This window comes from Balaenoptera musculus, chromosome 11 (assembly GCF_009873245.2).
Source record: "Balaenoptera musculus isolate JJ_BM4_2016_0621 chromosome 11, mBalMus1.pri.v3, whole genome shotgun sequence".
Lineage (NCBI taxonomy): Eukaryota > Metazoa > Chordata > Mammalia > Artiodactyla > Balaenopteridae > Balaenoptera > Balaenoptera musculus.
In genome coordinates this window covers 62,293,780-62,315,009 of record NC_045795.1, presented here as the reverse complement: position 1 = coordinate 62,315,009, position 21,230 = coordinate 62,293,780, and the positions used below count along the sequence as shown (strand labels likewise).

Genomic DNA, 21,230 nt, shown 5'->3' with positions numbered 1-21,230 from the left:
GAACCTGGCAGCACTGGTGCTGTTGGCCTATCTCGGCCAAGTAGGAACACTTGGGAGAGAAGAGAAATAAGTCTGGGACGCCCCACGAGACCGTTAAAAGGTCGGGAGTCAACGGTCGAGGCCACGGCCCTCGGGGCCGCCAGGTCACAGGAAGTGCAGGACAAGCCCTGAGCAGCAAAGCAGACCCAGATGCCCCGCGGCTCCCGGGAGCGGTGGGGAGTCAGGCGGCCGCTCCACTTCCGTTACCATTGGCAACGGCGGCCTCCCCCAAAGTCAGCGTGGCACGGAAAGGAGGGACTTCCCGGCTCTGGGAGCAAATGCGCATGAGGCTGTCGGCCGGTCACAAGGCACTTCCTGTCGCGTGATCTTGAGGACCAATAAAAGTGCATAATTCCAGGGTCACGTGCGTCGGTTGCCATTAGCAACCGGAGGCTTCTAAACAACCCGCCCTCCCTCCGCGTCCTCTGCGGTCCAACCTCCTTTGGAGACGCCGGGTCTGGCGAAGCTGCGCCCGGCCTCTCCCGCTTTTCCAGACCGCTGACTCCTGTCCGCCGCCATGGTGAGTAGCCGGCCGGGTAACCCGGCCCGCGCCGAGGAGAGATACAGAGCCGGGGGTCCCGGAGTGATGCCCTGGCCTGTAGCGGGTCTGAGTCCGGCCCTGGGCCTCCCTGAGGAGGGGAGGTTGCGGCGGGTGCGAGAGGCTCTGTTAGCCTCGGCCGAAGCCCTTCCGGTATAATCCTAGGTGGAGTCCTCTCCTAGCAGCCGCGCTCCGCCGCGTCGCTTCATTCCTCGCCCCTGCTTGAGGTGCCCGGGCCAAGTCACTCTTCACAGGTGGCTAACGAAGAGAGCTGGAGGGAACCGGCTGCCAGCAGAAGGCTCAAAGCGGGATTCTCATTCGATTCCCGAAACTCCAAGTTTATGCGCTCGCAGACACAGATACACACACACGCCCTTTGGCAGCATTACTTATGTTAACGAGCCGAGGAGGAAGAACGTGATTGAATACAACTTCCTGATGTGAGAGTGACTGTAAGAGTCTCAGCCCCTATTTTATAGCTGTGAAAACTTGAGTGACATTTCTTGTGTTTTGACCTGTTCAAAAGAAGGCACGTTTTTCCTGTATGCTAGAACATATCCCATTAATCACTCCAGCGTATACAGAATGCCAACTTAAATAGCAACCGTTCTTAGAAGAAGGCACAGTACTGAAGTGTTCAGAAAAAAAGATGACTCCAGGGTTGGGGGCACCACTGAAATGGGCTACTAAAATACCTCAGCAACCAGAATTCCTATTTAGCCCACGCTATGTCCCAAGCACCCTCTTGCAGCTGAGGGTGCAGCTGTGAACAAAACAGACCGTTCCCTACCCTGCTTGAGCTTGTCCCTCTCATTCTCTTGATTTCCCTAAAATATCAGGAACAAGTTGAAAAAATGATGGTGATGTCACAAGAAGGTTGACATTTGCTCCCATTCTATCTTCTGTAATTCCTTTCTATCAATTTGCTTAACGACTGAGGTTTCGGAGTCAGGCTCAGTTTCTTCATTAGTAAATTGCAGATAATAAGTATACTTAGGTTGTTAAAATGATAAATGAGATAATGCATATAGAACAAATAGCCCAGTAACTGTTAAAATATTAAGCATTCAGTATATAATAGGTTTTATTAGATTGTGTTCATTTTTATCATTACATTTTCATCCTTATACTTCTCATAGTAAAGCTGTATATGGACTTTGGGGTATGGTCAGGAATAGGGAACCATTTCTGGTACCTTCACCACTCTCCCCTCACTTTATGGCACAATTTCAGGACACTAGCTTGGCAATGCTCTGGTAGGATTCTTGCTCTGTGTTTTAGCTTTTTTTTTTTAAATAGAATCTTTCTGCAGCAAAATTCAAACAACTTCTGATTTCCCTATTTGGATACCTCCCACTAGCTCTACATATTTTACAGCTGAACATCATATCTTCTCTGATTTAACAGCTGGCAAAACTGGTGTCAATGAGGTTAAGTGATTTGCTAACAGAAAGTTGCATAGCTAGGCTTAAATTTGGTTTTTAATCCAGTGCTTTCTCTACTTACACCATACATCAACCCATTCCTTTTTCTCTCTAATGATGTGATTCGTGTACATATAATGTACACATGTGCATATGGGGAAGCAAAGGTTTATGAGTGCTGTTTCCTGGGCTAATGCTATTTCTCCTACTGAACTCAGCTGCTTATTTCTGCTCCCTTTCTTCACTCCCATCCATTTTAGAGGAACTTTTCTGTCTTTTGTCCTAAAGTTCATTCTCAGTTTTTGTAATTTTTTCTTCTTGGTCTTGGGACAGTCAAGACTTTTCTTGACGGAAGAGAAAATAATTAACAGATTTGAATTGGCCACTTACTCTGCACAAGGCACTGTATGAGGAGCTGTGTGGTATAAGAAATGATTCATGCCCTCAGGAGCTTGCAGTCTACTTGAAGGAGCAACACCTGGAAAAAAAAGACTACTAATAGTCCAAGGCAGTAATTAGTCTGTGGTGTTGCCAAATGAGTAGCAGAGGTGATATGTGCTAATTTTTGGAGGAAGGCATAGCTAGAGTTACTGAGGGCATATTGGGAGGCTTCACAGAGTAGGTAAAATAGGTTTGGTCTTGAAGGATGGGTAGGAATTTGGTGATTTTCTGGAGCATGCTCATACTGGCTGGTGAGAGCCAATCGTGTGCATTTCTTCTCATCTCTGCATTCAGTGACATTACCTTGGTAGCTTGAAATCAGCCATGCTGGGAGTTTTTATACCACAGAAATCAGCAAGGGCCGCAAATCAGTTTCATACCCCCCCACCCAAAAGCCTGTTGTTAAGCATTTACCAGCACACCACTGGGTTAGGTTCAGATTCTTGAATAAGAATGGGGAGGTACTTTTAGTCAAGGATTGGGGTAATGAGAGTGAAAGTATAAGCAGGAAATGTTAAATCATGCTTCTGATGAGCAGACTAGTCTGACTGAAGTAGAGTGTCCTTACGGTAGAATCCTGGGAAATGGGGTTAGAGAAGGAGTTTGGGGAGTGTGGAGGCCTTATGAATTGAATACTATAAACAAGGAAGAATAATTGAAAATTTGTTTATGGGATTTTTTTTTAGCAAGATGTGACATTGTTTTGAGTTATTTCCAATTGTAGGATATTCTTGCCCATACTTACGTGACTATAAGAGATAACACCTTTTCTAATGTAGGTATTCAGTTCTTTTTTCAAATGCCTGGTGGAGATCTGTCTTGTTGTGAGTCACAACTCAGGTGCATATGCAACTATAACATGTTTGTGTTCTTTTAGTTATTTAAACTCTGACATTTTCCAAAAAGAATTTAAAACAGCCAAGGTGAGTGGGGGCTGTGGAGTTAGATTGCCTGGTTCAGATCCCTGCTCTCCCACTTACCTATTCAGTAGCATAGAAAATATTTCTTCTCTGTATCTCAGTTTTCTATCTGTAAAGTTGGTTGTTTTTTTTTTAATTAATTAATTTATTATTTATTTTGGCTGCTCCGGGTCTTAGTTGTGGCGTGCAGGATCTAGTTCCCCGACCATGGATCGAACCCAGGCCCCCTGCATTGGGAGCACGGGGTCCTACCCACTGGACCACTAGGGAAGTCCCTGTAAAGCAGGTTTATACTACCTTTATCATAGGGTTGTATTGAGGATTAAATGAGGTCATGCCTGGCACATTGTAACCTCTGAATGACTTTTAGCTGTTATCATCATTACTATTATTATTTCTAATGTTCGACATTAGTTCAGGGAGGTGGCTAATAATCAGTATAAACCAAAACGAAAGAAACTTCTTTCCATTCACTTTGTCTAGCTCTAAGGCAAGATCTTAGTTACCATTTTAATCAAATAAGGTAAAGTCATGAAATTTAAGGTAAGTACATATCTCAAATGTGTTGGTTTACATTGGTCAAAATACCTCAACTGGTTGTTCTGAAACATTAGTCTACTGGATAAATGACCATTAGAGAACATCGTAATATCTTGGGTAAGTCTTAAATTATTGAACTTTAACATCTTGAATTGTAGAAATATTAAAAACAATGTGGGGGAGAAAAAGACTTGGTAGAGCCGTTCATCATGTGGTTGGGTGTACATGTCTGTAGGCCAGCCTATTATATTTGAGAGTCAGATGCATATAGGTAACAGTTGACACCTTGAGATAGATCATGTCATCAAGGAGAGGATATAGAATGACAAGAGTAAGGGTCCCCAGGCAGGGCCCTGGGAAGTACAGCTACTTAAGAGGCAAGCCCAAGAGGAGCCTACAGACGAGATCAAGAAGGGAGGTGGGGTTAGCAGCCAAAGAATGGAGCAGGTCAGTGGACAGCAAAGCATCAGCCACGGTAGTTGGATTTGTTATTAAGAAGTTGCTGGTGAGCTTTGCAAAGGCAGTTTGAACAGCATATAGAATGGAGACAGCAAGAGTAGAAGGGAAGTAGAGAAATGCAGCAGTAGCTGGAGGGAATTTCTGGTTATGTATTTTTTTAGCATGAGTGAGATTTATGTACACAGTCTTCTCTATAGTCCGAGGGGAAGAAGAAACCTATAGAGAGTTGAGACGGGGAGTAATTGGTTAAATAAAGTCCCCCAGGAGCTTGAAAGAGAACAGATTAAGGCCACAATGGAGTGACCTTCAAAAAGAGGAACTCTTTCACTTCACTTGTCAGGCACATATTTGTTGTATGCCAGGCACTATGAGTCGTCCCGGGGATACTCAGGGAACCAGAGGGACAAGGTCATGGCCCTTGTAGACTTCTGTTCTCAGGAAATGGAAACTGCTGAGAGGAGGTAAGGATGTATGTAGGTGCAGCAAAGCCATGGTGCGGGGCTTGGGGGGTGAAGGAGGTCATGCCCAGTGACCTTGGTGCTGGCCTCCACAATGCAGCCCAACACTGTGCTGAGAATGAGAGTTAGACCTTTGTCTCCCATAGACAGGTTATTCTTAAAATAAAAATAATCCTGACTTATTCAGTCCCCTGCATTAGATGTTCACTTTTATAATTTCCTTCTTTAATTTTCAGTATAGCTATAAAATGAAAAAGCTTCATCAATTTCTAGCTTATAGTTGTCAAGCTCTCATCTGGTTTAAAATCAAGACCAATTAGTGGCTATTTCAAAACCAAATATATTTTTTAAAGCTGTATGAGATGGGATAAGGTTAAGTTGCTGTAATAGAGATTGAAAAAAAAAAGAAAAAAACAACAGTGCCTTAAAGAATACAGAAGTTTGGGCTTCCCTGGTGGCGCAGTGGTTAAGAATCTGCCTGCCAATGCAAGGGACACGGGTTCGAGCCCTGGTCCGGGAAGATCCCACGTGCCGCCGAGCAGCTAAGCCCATGCGCCACAGCTGCTGAGCCTGCATGCCACAACTACTGAAGCCCGCGTGCCTAGAGCCCGTACTCTGCAACAAGAGAAGCCACCGCAATGAGTAGCCTGCGCACCACAACAAAGAGTAGCCCCCGCTCACCGCAGCTAGAGAAAGCCTGGGCGCAGCAACAAAGACCCAACGCAGCCAAAAATAAATAAATTTATGAAAAAAAAAAAAGAACTAATATTGTAACAAATTCAATAAAGATTTAAAAAAAAAAAAAAGAATACAGAAGTTTATTTCTGTTATGCTTAACAGCCCTCTCACTGCTCGTCACAGTTAGGTACGAGGGTCAGTGCTGCTCCACAAAGTCATTCCAGGGGTACCAGTCCCTTTCAGCTTGCTGCTCCCCCGGCCCCCGGGGCCTTGTGCTGTCCGCATGGTTCAGCGGAGTCACCGCCCCCAGGTTTCAGAGAGATAGGGTGTGGCAGAGGTGTGCCCCATGTCTTAAGTCCCAGGCTTTAGAAATAGCTCTTATTCTTCTGCTCACATCCATTGCTGAGAAGTAGTCATGTGGCCACACCTGACTTCACGGAGGGCTGGGGAGTGTTTTCTAGTTGGGCAGCCATGTGTCTGGGAAGATGGGAAGAACAGAATTTAGCGGACATCTTCCAGTCTCCACTACGGGATAACCTGTATGTTTTCATTGTTGGTTCCTTTATTATATCAAGACTAACAATTAAATTCTTTCTTTCAGGCAGAGTTGGGTCTAAATGAGCACCATCAAAATGAAGTAATTAATTACATGCGTTTTGCTCGTTCAAAAAGAGGCTTGAGACTCAAAACTGTAGATTCCTGCTTCCAAGACCTCAAGGAGAGCAGGTATCAGAGAATTCTAAGGAAACCCAGTGGGAAGGAACATGGATCCCTTCTGGTGGCCAGTATGGGGGTGCTGTAGCAGAGAGGCCTTACAAACCATTGCCAGGATATCATGATCAATTATTCATTGAGAGCAGCTACACTAAGGCTTATGGATATGTGAAACTCAAGAAATCAGATTGTGGTGGGAGCAGTCTGTTACTAAACATGCATATAATGATAACTGAGGGATTGCAAAGTTTCAGAAGGGCAGTCAGGAAATTGTGAAGTGCTTGTGGGTTAAAGATTGGCTTGCTGTATTAAAGATTCCAGAACCTTAATTACTTGAGTTATTAATTAAAAGATTAGAGCCATAAGACATGGCAGTTAGCAAGAAAACACCTATGCAGTTTATATTGAAGAATTAGAAGAAGAGAAAACAGCAGGAAACCATGAAAAGCTTGCTGACTAGTACCAAAATTATTAGTTGATTTGTAGCAAGAGATGATAATTAGTTTAGTTGGACCAATAGTGGAAGATAATAAAAGTCCATAGAAAATTTAGTAATAGAGGATAATAGGGAAGCCAAGCAAAAGGACTAAATAATAAAGAGACATCAGATTACTTGGGGATCAGATTTTGGCACACTTAAATGTCAAGACATAAATGAAAAAGGTCTCCAAGTGATCTGTAACTGTGATAAAGTCATTAACTTCACTCAATAGCAGAGACCATCAGCTGTAGACTGTTACCTGTTCGATCCATTATTCTAATCTGATAATCTGGCTTCCTAACCCACAGTAGAGGTAAGCAGCAATCTGATTGGTGAGTCTGTGAGACAGCCAGAGAAGGTACCCATTATTTACTTTATGCATTGGAGTACCTTAATTGCTGTTCATAATAATGAACTTGGGTTGCTCAAAAAAAACAAAACAAAACATATTTTTAAGCAGGTTTGCTTTGTTCTATTAAAGAATATAGAAAGATTGTTAATATATTTAATAAGGACTTGCATCAAAAATAAAGTTTTGGTTTTTTTAGAGTGGTTAAATTCTGCTGGGTAAATGAAACGTTAAAGAATGGTAAATCAAATAAAAGTTTGGTGTAACTCCCTTCGTTATGTCCTTTTGGAATGATGGAGAAGATGACGTGAGGTCGGGGCTGTAGCTCTTCATCTGCTGAGCATCTGAGGGATAAAAGACTTTGAGGCTGGAGGCAGGGAGCGGAGGAGACTGTCTTACTATAAAACTGTCATTGATCGTAGGAGGCAGGCATGGAAGCTTTCTCAAGAATTCAGCTGTTGGGCATGTTCCTGAGATTGTTGGAAATGATTGTGGAGTTGGGACCATGGGCAAGTCACCACCACCTTCTGAGCCTGTGTTCCATCTGTGAAGTGAGGGAATTGAAGAAAATGGCTCCAGAGTTCCCTTCCAACACAAACGTTCTCTGTGGAAGAGTCGATCTTTAATCCTTTTGATGAGGATGTTTGTTTTTAATGGAGCTTTAATTAAGTTAGGGGTTTTTTTCTTTTGGGTCTCAAGAATGCTAAGAGAAGCAATATATAATTACCGTTGATTTTCTCATAGGCATTTACTAACATGTGAATGGTCATTCAGTCATTGAAATGCTAGACAAATGATATAAAGAAAGGAGAAATTACACCTCTCAGGTGACTTATGAAATAATTAAATGTGATAAAACTAATTTTAGGGGAGATTAAAGTTAAAAATTTTTCACTGAAAAGCTAAAGAAAAAAGTAGATAGTTTGGGGAATGTTTCTGAGCACGTACTTGTATTAAAGGATGTGCACATTTGAAGAGTGAACCACAGTTTAATCATTTAAATAGACATCAAAAATTAATTGAGCTTAAATTATTTCAAACTGTTTTATTAATAAAGAAGATAATTTCCAGAGAGACTTTCACTAAACCCTTTAATCTCTTAGATCAGGGGTCCCCAACCCCTGGGCCACAGACTGGTACCGGTCCGTGTCCTGTTAGGAACTGGGCTGCACAGCAGGAGGTGAGCGGTGGGTGGGCGGGCGAGCAAGCGAAGCTTCATCTGTATTTACAGCCGCTCCCCATCACTCGCATTACCGCCTGAGCTCCGCCTCCTGTCAGATCAGCAGCGGCATTAGATTCTCATAGGAGCGCGAACCCTACTGTGAACTGTGCATGCGAGGGATCTAGGTTGTGCTTATGAGAATCTAATGCCTGATGATCTGAGGTGGAGCTGAGGCAGTGATGCTGGCGCTGGGGAGCAGCTGCAAATACAGATTATCATTAGCAGAGAGATTTGACTGCACAGGGACCATAATAAATCAATTGCTTGCAGACTCATATCAAAACCCTATCAGTGAGTGGTAAGGGAAAACAAGCTCAGGGCTCCCACTGATTCCGCATTATGGTGAGTTGTATAATTATTTCGTTATACATTGCAATGTAATAATAATAGAAATAAAGTGCACAATAAATGTAATGAGCTTGAATCATCCTGAAACCATCCCCCCACCGCCACCCCCCGGTCCATGGAACACTTGTCTTCCACAAAAGGTTGAGGGCCACTGCCTTAGATGACATGATGTGGGTTTCTTAGTTTTGTTTTACTTGTAAATAGTTGTTGTTGTTTATCTAGAGGTTTTGGATTGTGGTTGTTTTTCAGGCTGGTGGAGGAGACCTTCACCATAGATGAAGTCTCTGAAGTCCTGAATGGGTTACAGGCTGTGGTCCACAGCGAGGTGGAGTCTGAGCTCATCAACACGGCCTACACCAATGTGCTACTTCTGCGGCAGCTTTTCTCACAAGCTGAGAAGTGGTACCTCAAGCTACAGACAGACATCTCTGAACTTGAAAACAGGTACTAAAATTTGTATCCACAATTATGACAATAGAGGCCCAAGCATTAAGAGTTAAGAGTTAGTGAATATCTTTGCTGCTTTGCTTGGGCCTGGTGTGTGAGAAAATTTGGGTAAGGTAACAGCAGAGCATCCAGTTACTAAGTGATCTCTTAGGTGCCGCTCAGCATCCTCTTCAAAATGCCCTGTTTCCACTATTCCTAGGTGTTATAAAGGCCTCTGAGATTTATGAGATTGCTCTTAAGGCTATAATTAATTATTCCATATGGTATCTCTGGTTAGCCTGATCAGTATTATAATAAGTCTTCAGAGATAGGTCAACTAAGAAAAAAAGATTATGAAACAGTTGAAAAGTTAATTCAAATACCATCAAATCACACTTAGTAGTATTGGAAGTTTATTTCTAGATAATTGCATTAAAATTATATACTGATCTTTAAAATAGGGAAAGTAAAAAAAAAAGTTTTATTATCTGAACTATATCAAAAAGCTCATTAATTTTTTAAAAATATGATAAAATCAATGAAATTGAAACTCAGTCTAAGAAAAGTCATGCCAGAGATCCGGAAAGACTGATATCGAGCCCAGGGGCCGTTTGCTAAGCACAGGTGCAGTGCAGCTTGCGGACAGTGCTTAACAACACTGGCTGTGGCCTCGGGTAGGGAAGGAAACCATTTAGCTTCACCAACTGTCAGTAGATAACTGGTGAGAAAACTTTGAGAAACTGACCTATTAAGAAGCTTAGGAGAGTAGTTACTGCCATTCACTCTGTAAACTTTTGTATAGTCAAGCCCCCAGGTACCTTTGCAAATAAAAGGAAATGTTCAGGTGGATCACCCCCAAACCATCTGTCTTCCTTGAGAATTTACCATACTCTTTTTCAGTAGATGTGAACTAATTTTATTTTTCCGAGGCTACTCTATTAAAATCAGTTTTCCTTGAACCTCTACTAGCTAACAATGTGTATTATAGAGCAATTTCCCATTAGCACCTCAAAAATACAGTGTTGACTACAAATTTCAGACATAGTTGTATTAACATTGTAATTTAGTTCTAGCGATTATATTGTACACTCAGCAGGTACAAAATAGTAGGTGCTATGGAGATTCAAATTTGAGTGCATGGAACTTAGGTTCTCGACCATTAGTAACTAAATATCATTTTTGATGTGAAGTTTTGTTCATCTTGCTCTGTTGTTTCTGGCATGTAATAGATTGGTACCAGTGCTTTTATTCTTCTTCTTCTTTTTCTTTTTAAATTTTATTTATTTATTTATTTGGCTGTGCCAGGTCTTAGTTGTGGCACGCGGGATCTTTGTTGTGGCGTGCGGGATCTTTTTTTAGTTGCAGTGTGCAGGATCTAGTTCCCTGACCAGGGATCGAACCTGGGCCCCCTGCATTGGGAACACAGAGTCTTAACCGCTGGACCACCAGGGAAGTCCTGCTTTTATTCTTCTTGTGTGTATGATACAAATCTATTCTAAACAAATATTTTTTCATATTTGTTTTTGTCTTCAAGAGAATTATTGGAACAAGTTGCAGAATTTGAAAAAGCAGAATTTACATCTTCAAATAAAAAGGTAATTTTTGGTCCTTATAAATCCATACCTTAATAGCCAGTGTTTAAAATCCTCAAGTTGCTCAGAGCATTCAGAGATTAAAGTGAGAACTCTCAAGGAAAAGCATTCAACTCAAGAGCAGAATTCCAAGCTTGCCTCTCAGATTTTTAGGTGAAAGAAGATAAGTTTTGGAAGTAACTATGAAAAACTTGTTTTTGTCTACTACCTCACACACGTATGCGCATGCACGCAACTTCCCTGCAGTCCACCCGCCTCCCAGCCATGGAAGCTCTTCACTCAGATGATGCAGAGCACAGGCTTTGGGGGCATGCATCCTGGCACTGTCACCCCTCAGCTGTGCGACCTCGAGCAGGTTACCTGAGGCGGCTGAGCCTCGTTCCCCTCATCTGTCAAGTGGAGACAGTACTAGTAGTTACCTGCTTGTCTCTTTAATCATTCTCATTACCTGCAGTGACCACTTAGCATTCCATTGTGTAGATGCACACCATAATCCTTTGTGGTGTTACATAGTAAAACACTGCCAAGATCAATCCATGAACATACACGTACAAAACAATTTTCTAATTATTCCTTTGGAACATATTTCTAGCTAAGAAATTTCTAGGTCAGAGGGCATGAATTGTTTTGTTTTAATGCATATTGCTAAACTGCCAGAATGTTTGTGTCAAGTTACTCATCTGTAATGTAGTTTACCTAAATCCTCATCATTATTACAATTTTTCTGGGGTTCATGCAGAAATCTCTGTTTTAGCTCCCCCAGTTTAAAATCCCAGTCCCTAGGTGCTAGGATCTTTATTGGCTCTGGCTTTGAGCACCTTCCCTCCCTCCTTTCTCTTCCACCTGTTTTGTTTTTTTTTTTTTTTTTAAAGATACAAGGAGGATGGGTTTCGTTTTTATCTCTAATTTGCATTGGGCACTGTGGGCCAGGCACTGTCCTAAGCACTAGGACGTAACAGAGATCCAAACCAATGAAAAATCTATCTGACATCTCAGTGAATATGTTTACACAGTGTCTTCCACTTAGAAAGTACAAGCGTTCAGTGATTACACGTGCTGTTATTCAGTGGTGATTTCAGTTTGGTTTGCTTTGGTTTGGTATTCAGCACCATCATAGATAACATAGAAGCCAAAACTTGCTTCCACTTAATGAAGGTGGAACAGCAGAACTCCTAAACAAGGTAATGTTGCCATCATTTTGAGAAATGGCAAACTCTCTAAGGCTGTATGCTCACTGCCTGCACAGCTCTAGGGTAGAGAGACTGGGTGGAAGGTGTTGATTCAGGCTTTGGTCCACTGAGGGTAATGAGCCCATCGCAGTAGTTGTACTTAATGTACACCTGGTGGGCCAGAAGAGGGCACACTTACTCCCAGAGAGGCTGAAGCAGCTCTTGGTTGCATCTTTTCATTAATGAAGTGAAGAGCATAGAATTTTGGAAAGTGTTTATTGATGGACATTTGAAGTTTATGAGCTGTGATAACAGTGAAGGGATTTTTTTAATAGGTTTATAAAGATTAATTACCGATATACAACTATTATTTGTCTGACTCTTAGTGTTCTAAACATTATGCTAGATATGTTTACATAAAAGAAAAGTAATACCTGGCCTTTTGCCCTCAAAAACCTTGTAGTCTCATTGGGAAGGGATAACTAATATTTAGAAACAGAGACAGCAGACTGCTAACCTGTGTGCCACAGTTGCCACTAACCTGGTGCCAAAGGTTGCCACAGGGTGGCAGAGAGACACAGTTTCCGTTGTGGGTAAGAGTAGTTTGAGGACAGGCTCTTGGGTAAGGTGTGCCTGAGCTGGGCTGAAAGGTGTAGACAAATTGAATTGGTCAGAGGGAAGAGAAATGGTATGGCCAGCAGAGGAACAGAGTGGCAGCAGTCAGAGGCAGAGAGGAGGCTGGCATGCCTTGGAGCAGAGTGCAGTAGAATTGGAGACTGCGCTACAGTGATGCTTGTGACGGAGCTGCTGATGAGCAAGGCCCTTGGAGCTCAGCTCAGCTGGAACCACTTAGGGGCTGGGCACAGGGTATGGAATGATGAAGATTGTGTCTTGAGGATAAGTGGCAAGTGGTGTGCAGTGTAGGCTGAGAACAGACCCAAGAGTTGCAGGATCAGCTAGGTGAGAGATGGCAGAGGAGGGGGACTTTGCAAAAAGGCTGAGAGTAGAGGGCTGCAAAAAGCCTGAGAGACTGCGAAAGAAGGAACTAGAAGTCTTAGAGCCAGAGATGACTCATAGGTGTTGAGGCTGGTGGGCTGGGTAAAACTGGAATATTACCAGTAACCAGGGCATGCAGACTTGAGCTTTTATGTAATTTAAATTTAATATAAAAATTAAATTTTTAAGTGAAACAAATAATTTCAAGGATTAAAAATACTTTGGCTAACATAATAAAACTTGAATTTACTCAAAAAGGAAATTTTAAGACTTCAAGAAGAGAATGAGAAATTAAAGTCAAGGCTGAAGATCCTTGAAACACAGGTAACCGAGAAATACTTTAACAAAATTATTGAAAGAGTTACTTACAGACTAAATACTGAATGTATTGTGTTTAATCTTGATTATAGGCAACAAATGCATTGGATGAGAAGTCAAAACTAGAAAGAGCACTGCAAGATTTACAGCTTGATCAAGGAACTCAAAAGGTAAAATCAGTTTTAGCATTTTCACATTTTCTAGATGATCAAGTTATAAACTTATATTAAGTCTTAGCTACTATCGATATTATGCCCCACCGCCAGCCACTCCCTGAGAGGGAGGCCACCACTGTAGTTCTGCATCGAGACAAACTTGTCCAGGAAAGGCCAGGTGAGAGCCTGTTGAGGGCAGTGGGGGCAGATACACAGCTCACATGCTTCACATGTCCCAGAGCCCATTGGCATATGAGATATGCTTAAATTTATTTTTTAAAAGTTCTTCTCCCTTTCACTTTGCCCTTCCAATTACAACGGGAAGAAAGGAAGAGTTTTTAGTTATTATTATACAGAACTTATTATTACGTAAGTTTCCCTTCAGTGAGTGTGACAAAACAGAATGAATTTACTAGTCATGCATCTTCTAATCCACCTATATCTAGCTATGCTTGTGTAATACAGTGAAATCCATTGTTGAAGTTCTCCAAGCTTGTCTGAATGGCATGACTGAGTATCACTCCGCCCTGGAAGTCATCATGTGCACAGTTCTGCCTCCTTTGGCCTTTCCATTGAGATTAGGTGCTGTAATAGGATCCTGTCAGCAGGACCATTTGAGTGAATTTTCATTGCAGCACTGGCTTTTCTAGTGGTTGTAGTGCCATTGTAAATGTCTACTAAACAATCCCCAAACTTACTTCATTAGACTTTGGTTATACTTTTTCTATGGCAAATTTCAAACATATACAAGAGTAGAGAGAATAGTGTAATGCACCCCAGGTACTCATCACTCTGCTTTACCAGTCAGTCATCAAGACATGGCCAGTCTGGTTTCATATTTACCTCTACTTTCTTCTCCCTTTCCCCATGTTTTTTGTTTTTTTAAATTAATTTATTTTTTGGCTGCATTGGATCTTTGTTGCTGTGCACAGGCTTTCTCTAGTTGCAGTGAGCACGGGCTTCTCATTGTGGTGGCTTCTCTTGTTGCGGAGCACGGGCTCTAGGCGCGCAGGCTTCAGTAGCTGTGGCACGCAGGCCCAGTAGTCGTGGCTCATGGGCTCAGTAGTTGTGGCTCGTGGGCTCAGTAGTTGTGGCTTGCGGGCTTCAGAGCGCAGGCTCAGTAGTTGTGGCACACGAGCTTAGTTGCTCCGCGGCATGTGGGATCTTCCCGGACCAGGGCTCGAACCCGTGTCCCCTGCATTGGCAGGCAGATTCTTAACCACTGCGCCGCCGGGGAAGTCCCCCACCATGTTTTTTTGAAGCAAGTCTCAGACATTACATTATTATATCTGTAGGTATTTTTTAAATAAAAGGATGCTTCTTATATGGCTAAAACAAAAGGAAATATGTATGATTTTCAATCATTATATACCAAGGACCATAAATTTGTAAAACAGCTAAATACTCCAGAACAGCTTTATAGTTTCTCAGAAGTAAACCAGTTGCCAAGATTTTCGGAAAGCCGTTTTAAAAGCCATTGAAGGCTTTGCTCCAATTTTACTTTTAAGATTTGGCAAAAGCACAGAACGAGAGAAAGCCCTTGCACGGAAACAAAGACCCAACACAGCAATCAATCAATCAATCGATCAATCAATCAATAAATAAAATTTTAAGAAAAAGATTTGGCAAAAGCGAAATGCGTACAGGCCTTCACTAGATGCAGTGAAATAAAATCTTTTTAAAAACCAGATTTCAAAAATAAGTAAGGAATTCTTCTTTTGTTGATAGTAGTGCTTCATCTTCATAGTTAGCAATTATAGACCATTTTCCTGTCATTAATATAACTTTTGTCTTTTATATTATCTAGTTAAAAACATGATCCAGGTGGAGAGAAGATCCAGCTGCTTATATTACACTGACGAAGTGTACAAATATGTGCATATCGAATTAATGTAAAAAACTTAAAATCTTGTAAATTTAGCAAGCCATATAATCAGTAAGCATTAATTAGGCTCTCATAATATTGTAAAACATGTCTGTTACATTTTTTGTATAAATTGTATTAATTTTATTATTTTTCCATCTGTATCATTCAAAATTCTTCACCAGGATTTTTTACCTTGACTTTTCAAAAATGAAGCCCATTTGCCACCCCAACTCTGGGAAACACAATCTTGTCAAATTTAGGATCCCACCTCTCTTGTTCCTCTTTTGGAATTCCAGCAGTTCATAAATCATATTTTACATACTTGGAAATCAGTGACCACTGAGTGTCTGCTGTGCTCAGGACACAGTGCACTGGGTGCTGAGGGTGAACTGGGTGTGCTGGTGTCCTCACTGGGCTGCAGTGGCAGAGAAGGCTGGCGGGGGATGCTGACATGCACACGCAACACACAGCATCATCTGTTCCCATCACCTGTGATGCTGAATCTAAAGCAGTTACTATTTAGGATGTCAGCATGAAATCATGTGAGTGTATGTATTTTTCATAGGATTTTATGAAGGCCCAAGACTTGAGTGACTTGGAAAACACAGTTGCTGCTTTAAAGAGTGAGTTTCAGAAGACACTTAATGACCAGACAGAAAACCAGAAGTCCCTGGAGGAGAGTCTAGCGACAGCCAAGCATGACCTACTCAGGGTGCAGGAGCAGCTGAGCATGGCTGAAAAGGTCAGATTTGTCTGTTTATATCCGATTAAGTGATGAATGCAGTATAACTAAGGGAAACATTGGACAACTACAGATCCACTTCATTTTTTGTCAAGGTATTAGGCAATTTGTGTTCTAAAGAGTTATCATTTGGGGACACTGAGATTCTTCCATCTTTGGCACTAAAATATCTGTGATAATAAAAACCTACACTCCTTCCTGTTCTATGGTAAATACTCCACTGAGGGTGGCGTACACCCGGCACCCTGAACGCCCATTTTGCTCTTCCTGATCATCCCTCTTACAGTCTGGCAGAGGGATGGGTGGCTTTTTTCTAAAGGGTTCTATACCTTTTTCTTAATTTATATGAGATATGTGGAGAACTGGTTTTTTCGCTTTAGGGGTTAGACTCTTAAGAATATGGGAGCTAAGATGTAATTAAATTTAAAATCCTCCTCTTCAAATACTGGCAATATTTTGGGATTTGGAAAAAAGAGCATGCTTTTTTTACCTGAAAATGAATTTACTTTTTCAAATAGATTTCCCGTGTCTATGGCATGTTTGAGTTATTTGCTAATATTGTACTTGGGAAATGTTACTATTTTATTAGCTTCCCATTTGAAAGAATGTATTTTTAAAGTTTGAATGGTCTTAATTTTCTATAAGTATATATTTTTTTAAATTAGAAAATAAAATAAGCAGAATATTAGTAAAATTAGGGCAAAAATATATATTTTCATCAGATATGTTATTTCTTTCCTTAACTATTTGTTAGTAATGGACTGACATTTTTCACTATGCAGGAATTAGAGAAAAAATTCCAACAAACAGCAGCTTATCGAAACATGAAAGAGATTCTCACCAAGAAGAATGACCAAATCAAAGACCTGAGGAAAAGATTGGCAAAGTAAGCCATACTGATCCTGTCTCTCGGATCATCTCCCTGCTGGGTTGATGTCTGTCCTTCATTAAGTCTAACCTTGTGTCTGGAGAGGTCAGGCCGGTGGGGAGTTGCTCTGTCTTTCAGTCCAGAAGCCTGTGTCTGAGGAAGGCAGAGGGGCTTTGGCCAGGCCTCATGTGTAACACTCGCCAGGGTTTCTTTTCAGGTTCAGCCGAACCTTTAGCCTCACACAGGGCTACGCTAGGCTACTGTGGCCGTGGATTCTCTTAGCAGGGTATTGGACAGAAACCACAGCAAGCACACCGGGCAGCACTGGGCATTTCTCCTCAGTGGTGTGCTTGCTGCGGCCCACAGCCTGATCGTACTGCGCTCTCACATGACAGTTTAGGTGCTAGAAAATGAGGTCCGTGCGCAGGTGCCAGAGCCAGCGTGGCTTAGAAGTTCCATGCCCCACATAGGACCAGTGTCTTTGGTCCAGCCACGTGATGCCCAGGCAGGGACACGTCCGGGAGGGAGGGACTCAGCTGTACCCAGGGAAGCTGAAGCCGTGGTTTCCGCCGTGGACGTATAGTTGTTCACAGTTCTCCTGGTCCAGATGGAGTCTTCTAATCGGGGTCATTTCTGTCATCAGTGGTTCTGCCTGGAAACTCAGCTGACATTTTACCTTTGTCAGGGTTCCAGGGTACCAGAGCTAGAAAGTGAATCCCAGATCATATTTTTCCTTAGAGAAGAGGGTCTGTTAACCCTGTACTCACAAAGCCATATCAGCTGTTTGTGTCCATCAGGCCATCGATTAGATAATTACCGCCGAATCCCTAATCTACTAAGCTATCACAGATCTAGATGCCACATGTAGAAACTTGGAACCTGAAGGTATCTCAGCAGTTATCTGGTCCATTCTCCACCTGTGGCAGGAATCCCCTGAGTCACCCTCGTCATGCCTTGAATGTATCTGACTTCTACTGTAGCAGTGATTTTAAGTGAAAAATGCAACATTACTGGTTTAGTCACTGGAGATGTTTCAAGTAAACTTATTCAGTAACAACAACAACAAAAAGTATCATGACATTATGCTGTTAATTTAATATATATCTCTTTCCAGATATGAACCTGAAGATTAAAAACTGAAGAAGATTTCATCTGGAAGCTGTCACAACATGAAAGTACAAGCTGTTTCTCACCTCAGGCATGTATTTGAAGCAGTTTGTTGTATTCCCTCTCTTTATTTTTCTAATATTTAGACTTTGCTTCTAATATTTAGAACTAGAGTTCCTATTTCAGTTACCTAATTGAGAAGAGAGAAAACCTACTGACTGATTCTGGCCTGTCATCCCAAACTCCTCTCTGCTGAGTGCTCCAGAATCTTAGTTCAAATGCAGTGAGAATTCTTTATAGTAAAGAAGAGGCTTATCCTTCTGCATTAGTGTAAAGAGCACACCTTTTCAATAAATGTTAAAGCTAGCATCGTCTAAACTTGTGCATTCCCCAGAGTAAAAGTGTAGAATTATTAAAGATAGTTATTACAAATAAACCTTATTTTTTAACATGAAATCTAATTTGTTTTCTCTATGTGATCATCAAAAAAATATGAATTTATTGAAAATGTGAATACCATCTATTATAGGCATCATTTTTACCAATTATAATGAAAATTAACAGTGAACATGAGGGTTCGGTTAACTCCTTCGGTCTCTCTAGCTAAATGCTGAGGAGGGTCAGACATTTTTTGCAGCATAACTTAGGAGTCCGTATTACTAATGGAGAAGGCAGAGCCACCCTGTACTTATACAGTTAAGAAAGTATCTGGATTCAGAATAAATGTAATCTTTATACTTCAGTTTCCAGAATATTCTTTTAAATTATATGTTAAATGAGAACACTTTTTTTTAATATAAATTTATTTATCTTATTTATTTATTTTTGGCTGCGTTGGGTCTTTGTTGTGGTGCGCGGGCTTCTCATTGCAGTGGCTTCTCTTGTTGTGGAGCACAGGCTCTAGGCGTGTGGGCTTCAGTAGTTGTGGCTCACGGGCTCCAGAGCTCAGGCTCAGTAGTTGTGGCGCACGGGCTTAGTTGCTCCATGGCATGTGGGATCCTCCCGGACCAGGGATCGAACCCATGTGCCCTGCATTGGCAGGAGGATTCTTAACCACTGTGCCACCAGGGAAGCCCCGAGAACACTTTTTAAAAAACCTCTATTTAACATAAATCAGTCACCAGACCTCAGATTCAACTTTTGATTATAGTTTATTTATTTTTGTGCATCGACAGTAACTGCATTTTCAAGAGGTTTTGATTACATTTCCATTGGTCCTGCTTTTTCTTGTATGATTTTGGATAAATCATTAGAAGTTAGGTATCATATCTGCACTTGTGTAATGCAACAATATACTCTAAGGATAAACAAAATAAAGACCATAAAGCAATAATGCCTCAGAAGGAAAGTACTTACTTTTAACACATTATTTAGAAAGTAATTATTTCCACTTCCAAAAGCAGAGTGTCACACCCTGAATGAATGCCGTCTGCTAAGAAAGGTCATCCCACTTCCACAAATGAAAATTTTATTCACCAAGAAGAGTTTACTGATCCAAGGATAAGACTTCTTGATATCTTTATTCAAGCTCTTAATACTAGCCTTGAATTTGTTGTTTTTCTTGTAGGTTTTATATTAAAGTACTGAAGGAACAAATGATGAAGGGTAAGATAATTTCCCCCCAAAAGGACACAGAAGGCAGTCTTAAAAAGATGAATGAATGAGAGAAGGGAGGGGAGAAGATCCACTAACAAGCCAGCACTTACTGCGTAGTCGTTCCTCTCCCATCCCTCACTATTCAGGTCACTCATTGGGTGCTGTGTCCTTTTAGAGCTTTCACTGAGGGTTCCAGTCTCACCCCATATTTCTTTAGGCAAAAATTGATTCCGTCTCTGAAAACTATTCCATTATTTATGGACCAGAATATTCTGTGTAATTCAGAAACAGACCTCTTTAAATGGCTTGTGTATCTTTCAAAAACCATTTATTTTCTCTCTACATGTTTCTTAGTTTGATGTCCATAGGGAAGGAAGTTATGTTGAGAAACCTATGTTGCTAGGTAGAATTTCAACTTTGTTTTCTTTTTTTTTTTTGGTAGCAACTTTGAAATATTCTATATATCCTGTTCAATAATAAATTCAAAAGTATTTATGAAACCTTAAAACCTAACTAGGCCCTGCATTAAGATAAACAAACATGATATTCTTTGACATAAATTAACGTGATGATTCTTCCACATATAAATACTTTCTGTGCCTGGTTTTGTCACTGTGTGTGTGTGTGTGTGTGTGTGTGTTAACTCATGTGCCTAGCAAAATGCAATATTAAATTTTTATTTATTGAATGTTTTCCTAGTCTTAAGATTTATCTCATTTAACCAAGAAAGAAAGCCTTTTTAGTTGCTGTATTTTGGGTTTGTAAGAAAGTTGCCTCAAGCCCTGATCGAACTTTCAGTGTGCTAAGCTGTATAGACTGTGCACTGTGGCTGTTATAATGTAGCTTTAGTTTAGCTTAAATATTCAAGGCTTCTGCTAAATTATGACTCAGACCCTTTATTGACAAAAATAAAATGTAAAGGGTTTTTGTTATTAATTTTTTCTGTTCAATATTTAAGTGTTCATTTTTTCTCATTATGTATTACATTTGAGTTATATTAATGTTTAATGATCATTTGTTTATGTCTTACATAACTCATATGGAAAATATTGCTCTACCTTGAATTTGTTATCCTATTTGATAAAACCTTTGCTATTTGTTATTTCCATTCTGATGAGTTGAAAAGGGTTAATAGAGACGTTTACATCTTTATTTTTTTATTGAAGTATAGTTGATTTACAATGTTGTGCTAATTTCTGCTGTAGAGCAAAGTGGCTCAGCCACACACATACACACATTCTTTTTTATATTCTTTTCCATTATGGTTTATCTCAGGAGACTGGGTATAGTTCCCTGTGCTATACAGTAGGACCTTGTCGTTTATCCATTCTAAATGTAATAGTTTGCATCTACTAACCCCAAACTTTAGTCCATCCCTTTCCCTCCCCCACTCCCCCTTGGCAATCACAAGTCTGCTCTCTATGTCTGCGAGTCTGTTCCTGTTTTATAGGTAGGTTCATTTGTGCCATATTTTAGATTCCACATATAAGTGATATCATATGGTGTTTGTCTTTCTGTGTTTGACTTACTTCACTTAGTATGATAATCTCTATTTGCATCCATGTTACTGCAAATGGCATTATTTCATTCTTTTCTATGGCCGAGTAGTATTCCATTGTATATATGTACCACATATTCTTTATCTATTCCTCTGTCGATGGACATTTAGGTTGTTTCCATGTCTTGGCTATTGTGAATAGTGCCACTATGAACATAGGGGTGCATGTATCTTTTTGAATTATAGTTTTGTCTGGGTATATGCCCAGGAGTGGGATTGCTGTAT

At 40.9% G+C, this 21,230-nt stretch overlaps 1 protein-coding gene across 1 annotated transcript; it reads left to right on the top strand.

The window, feature by feature from the left end:
- Window positions 1-443: 443 nt before the first annotated feature.
- Window positions 444-18,511, top strand: LZTFL1 (leucine zipper transcription factor like 1). The gene is made up of 11 exons (XM_036870175.1): window positions 444-559; window positions 6,099-6,223; window positions 8,861-9,055; window positions 10,572-10,632; window positions 10,892-10,980; window positions 11,756-11,810; window positions 13,053-13,118; window positions 13,205-13,282; window positions 15,700-15,876; window positions 16,659-16,762; window positions 17,859-18,511. Exons 1-11 carry the CDS (start codon window positions 557-559, stop codon window positions 17,875-17,877), a joined length of 972 nt encoding a protein of 323 aa, XP_036726070.1. The 5' UTR covers window positions 444-556; the 3' UTR covers window positions 17,878-18,511.
- The last annotated feature ends 2,719 nt before the right edge of the window (window positions 18,512-21,230 follow it).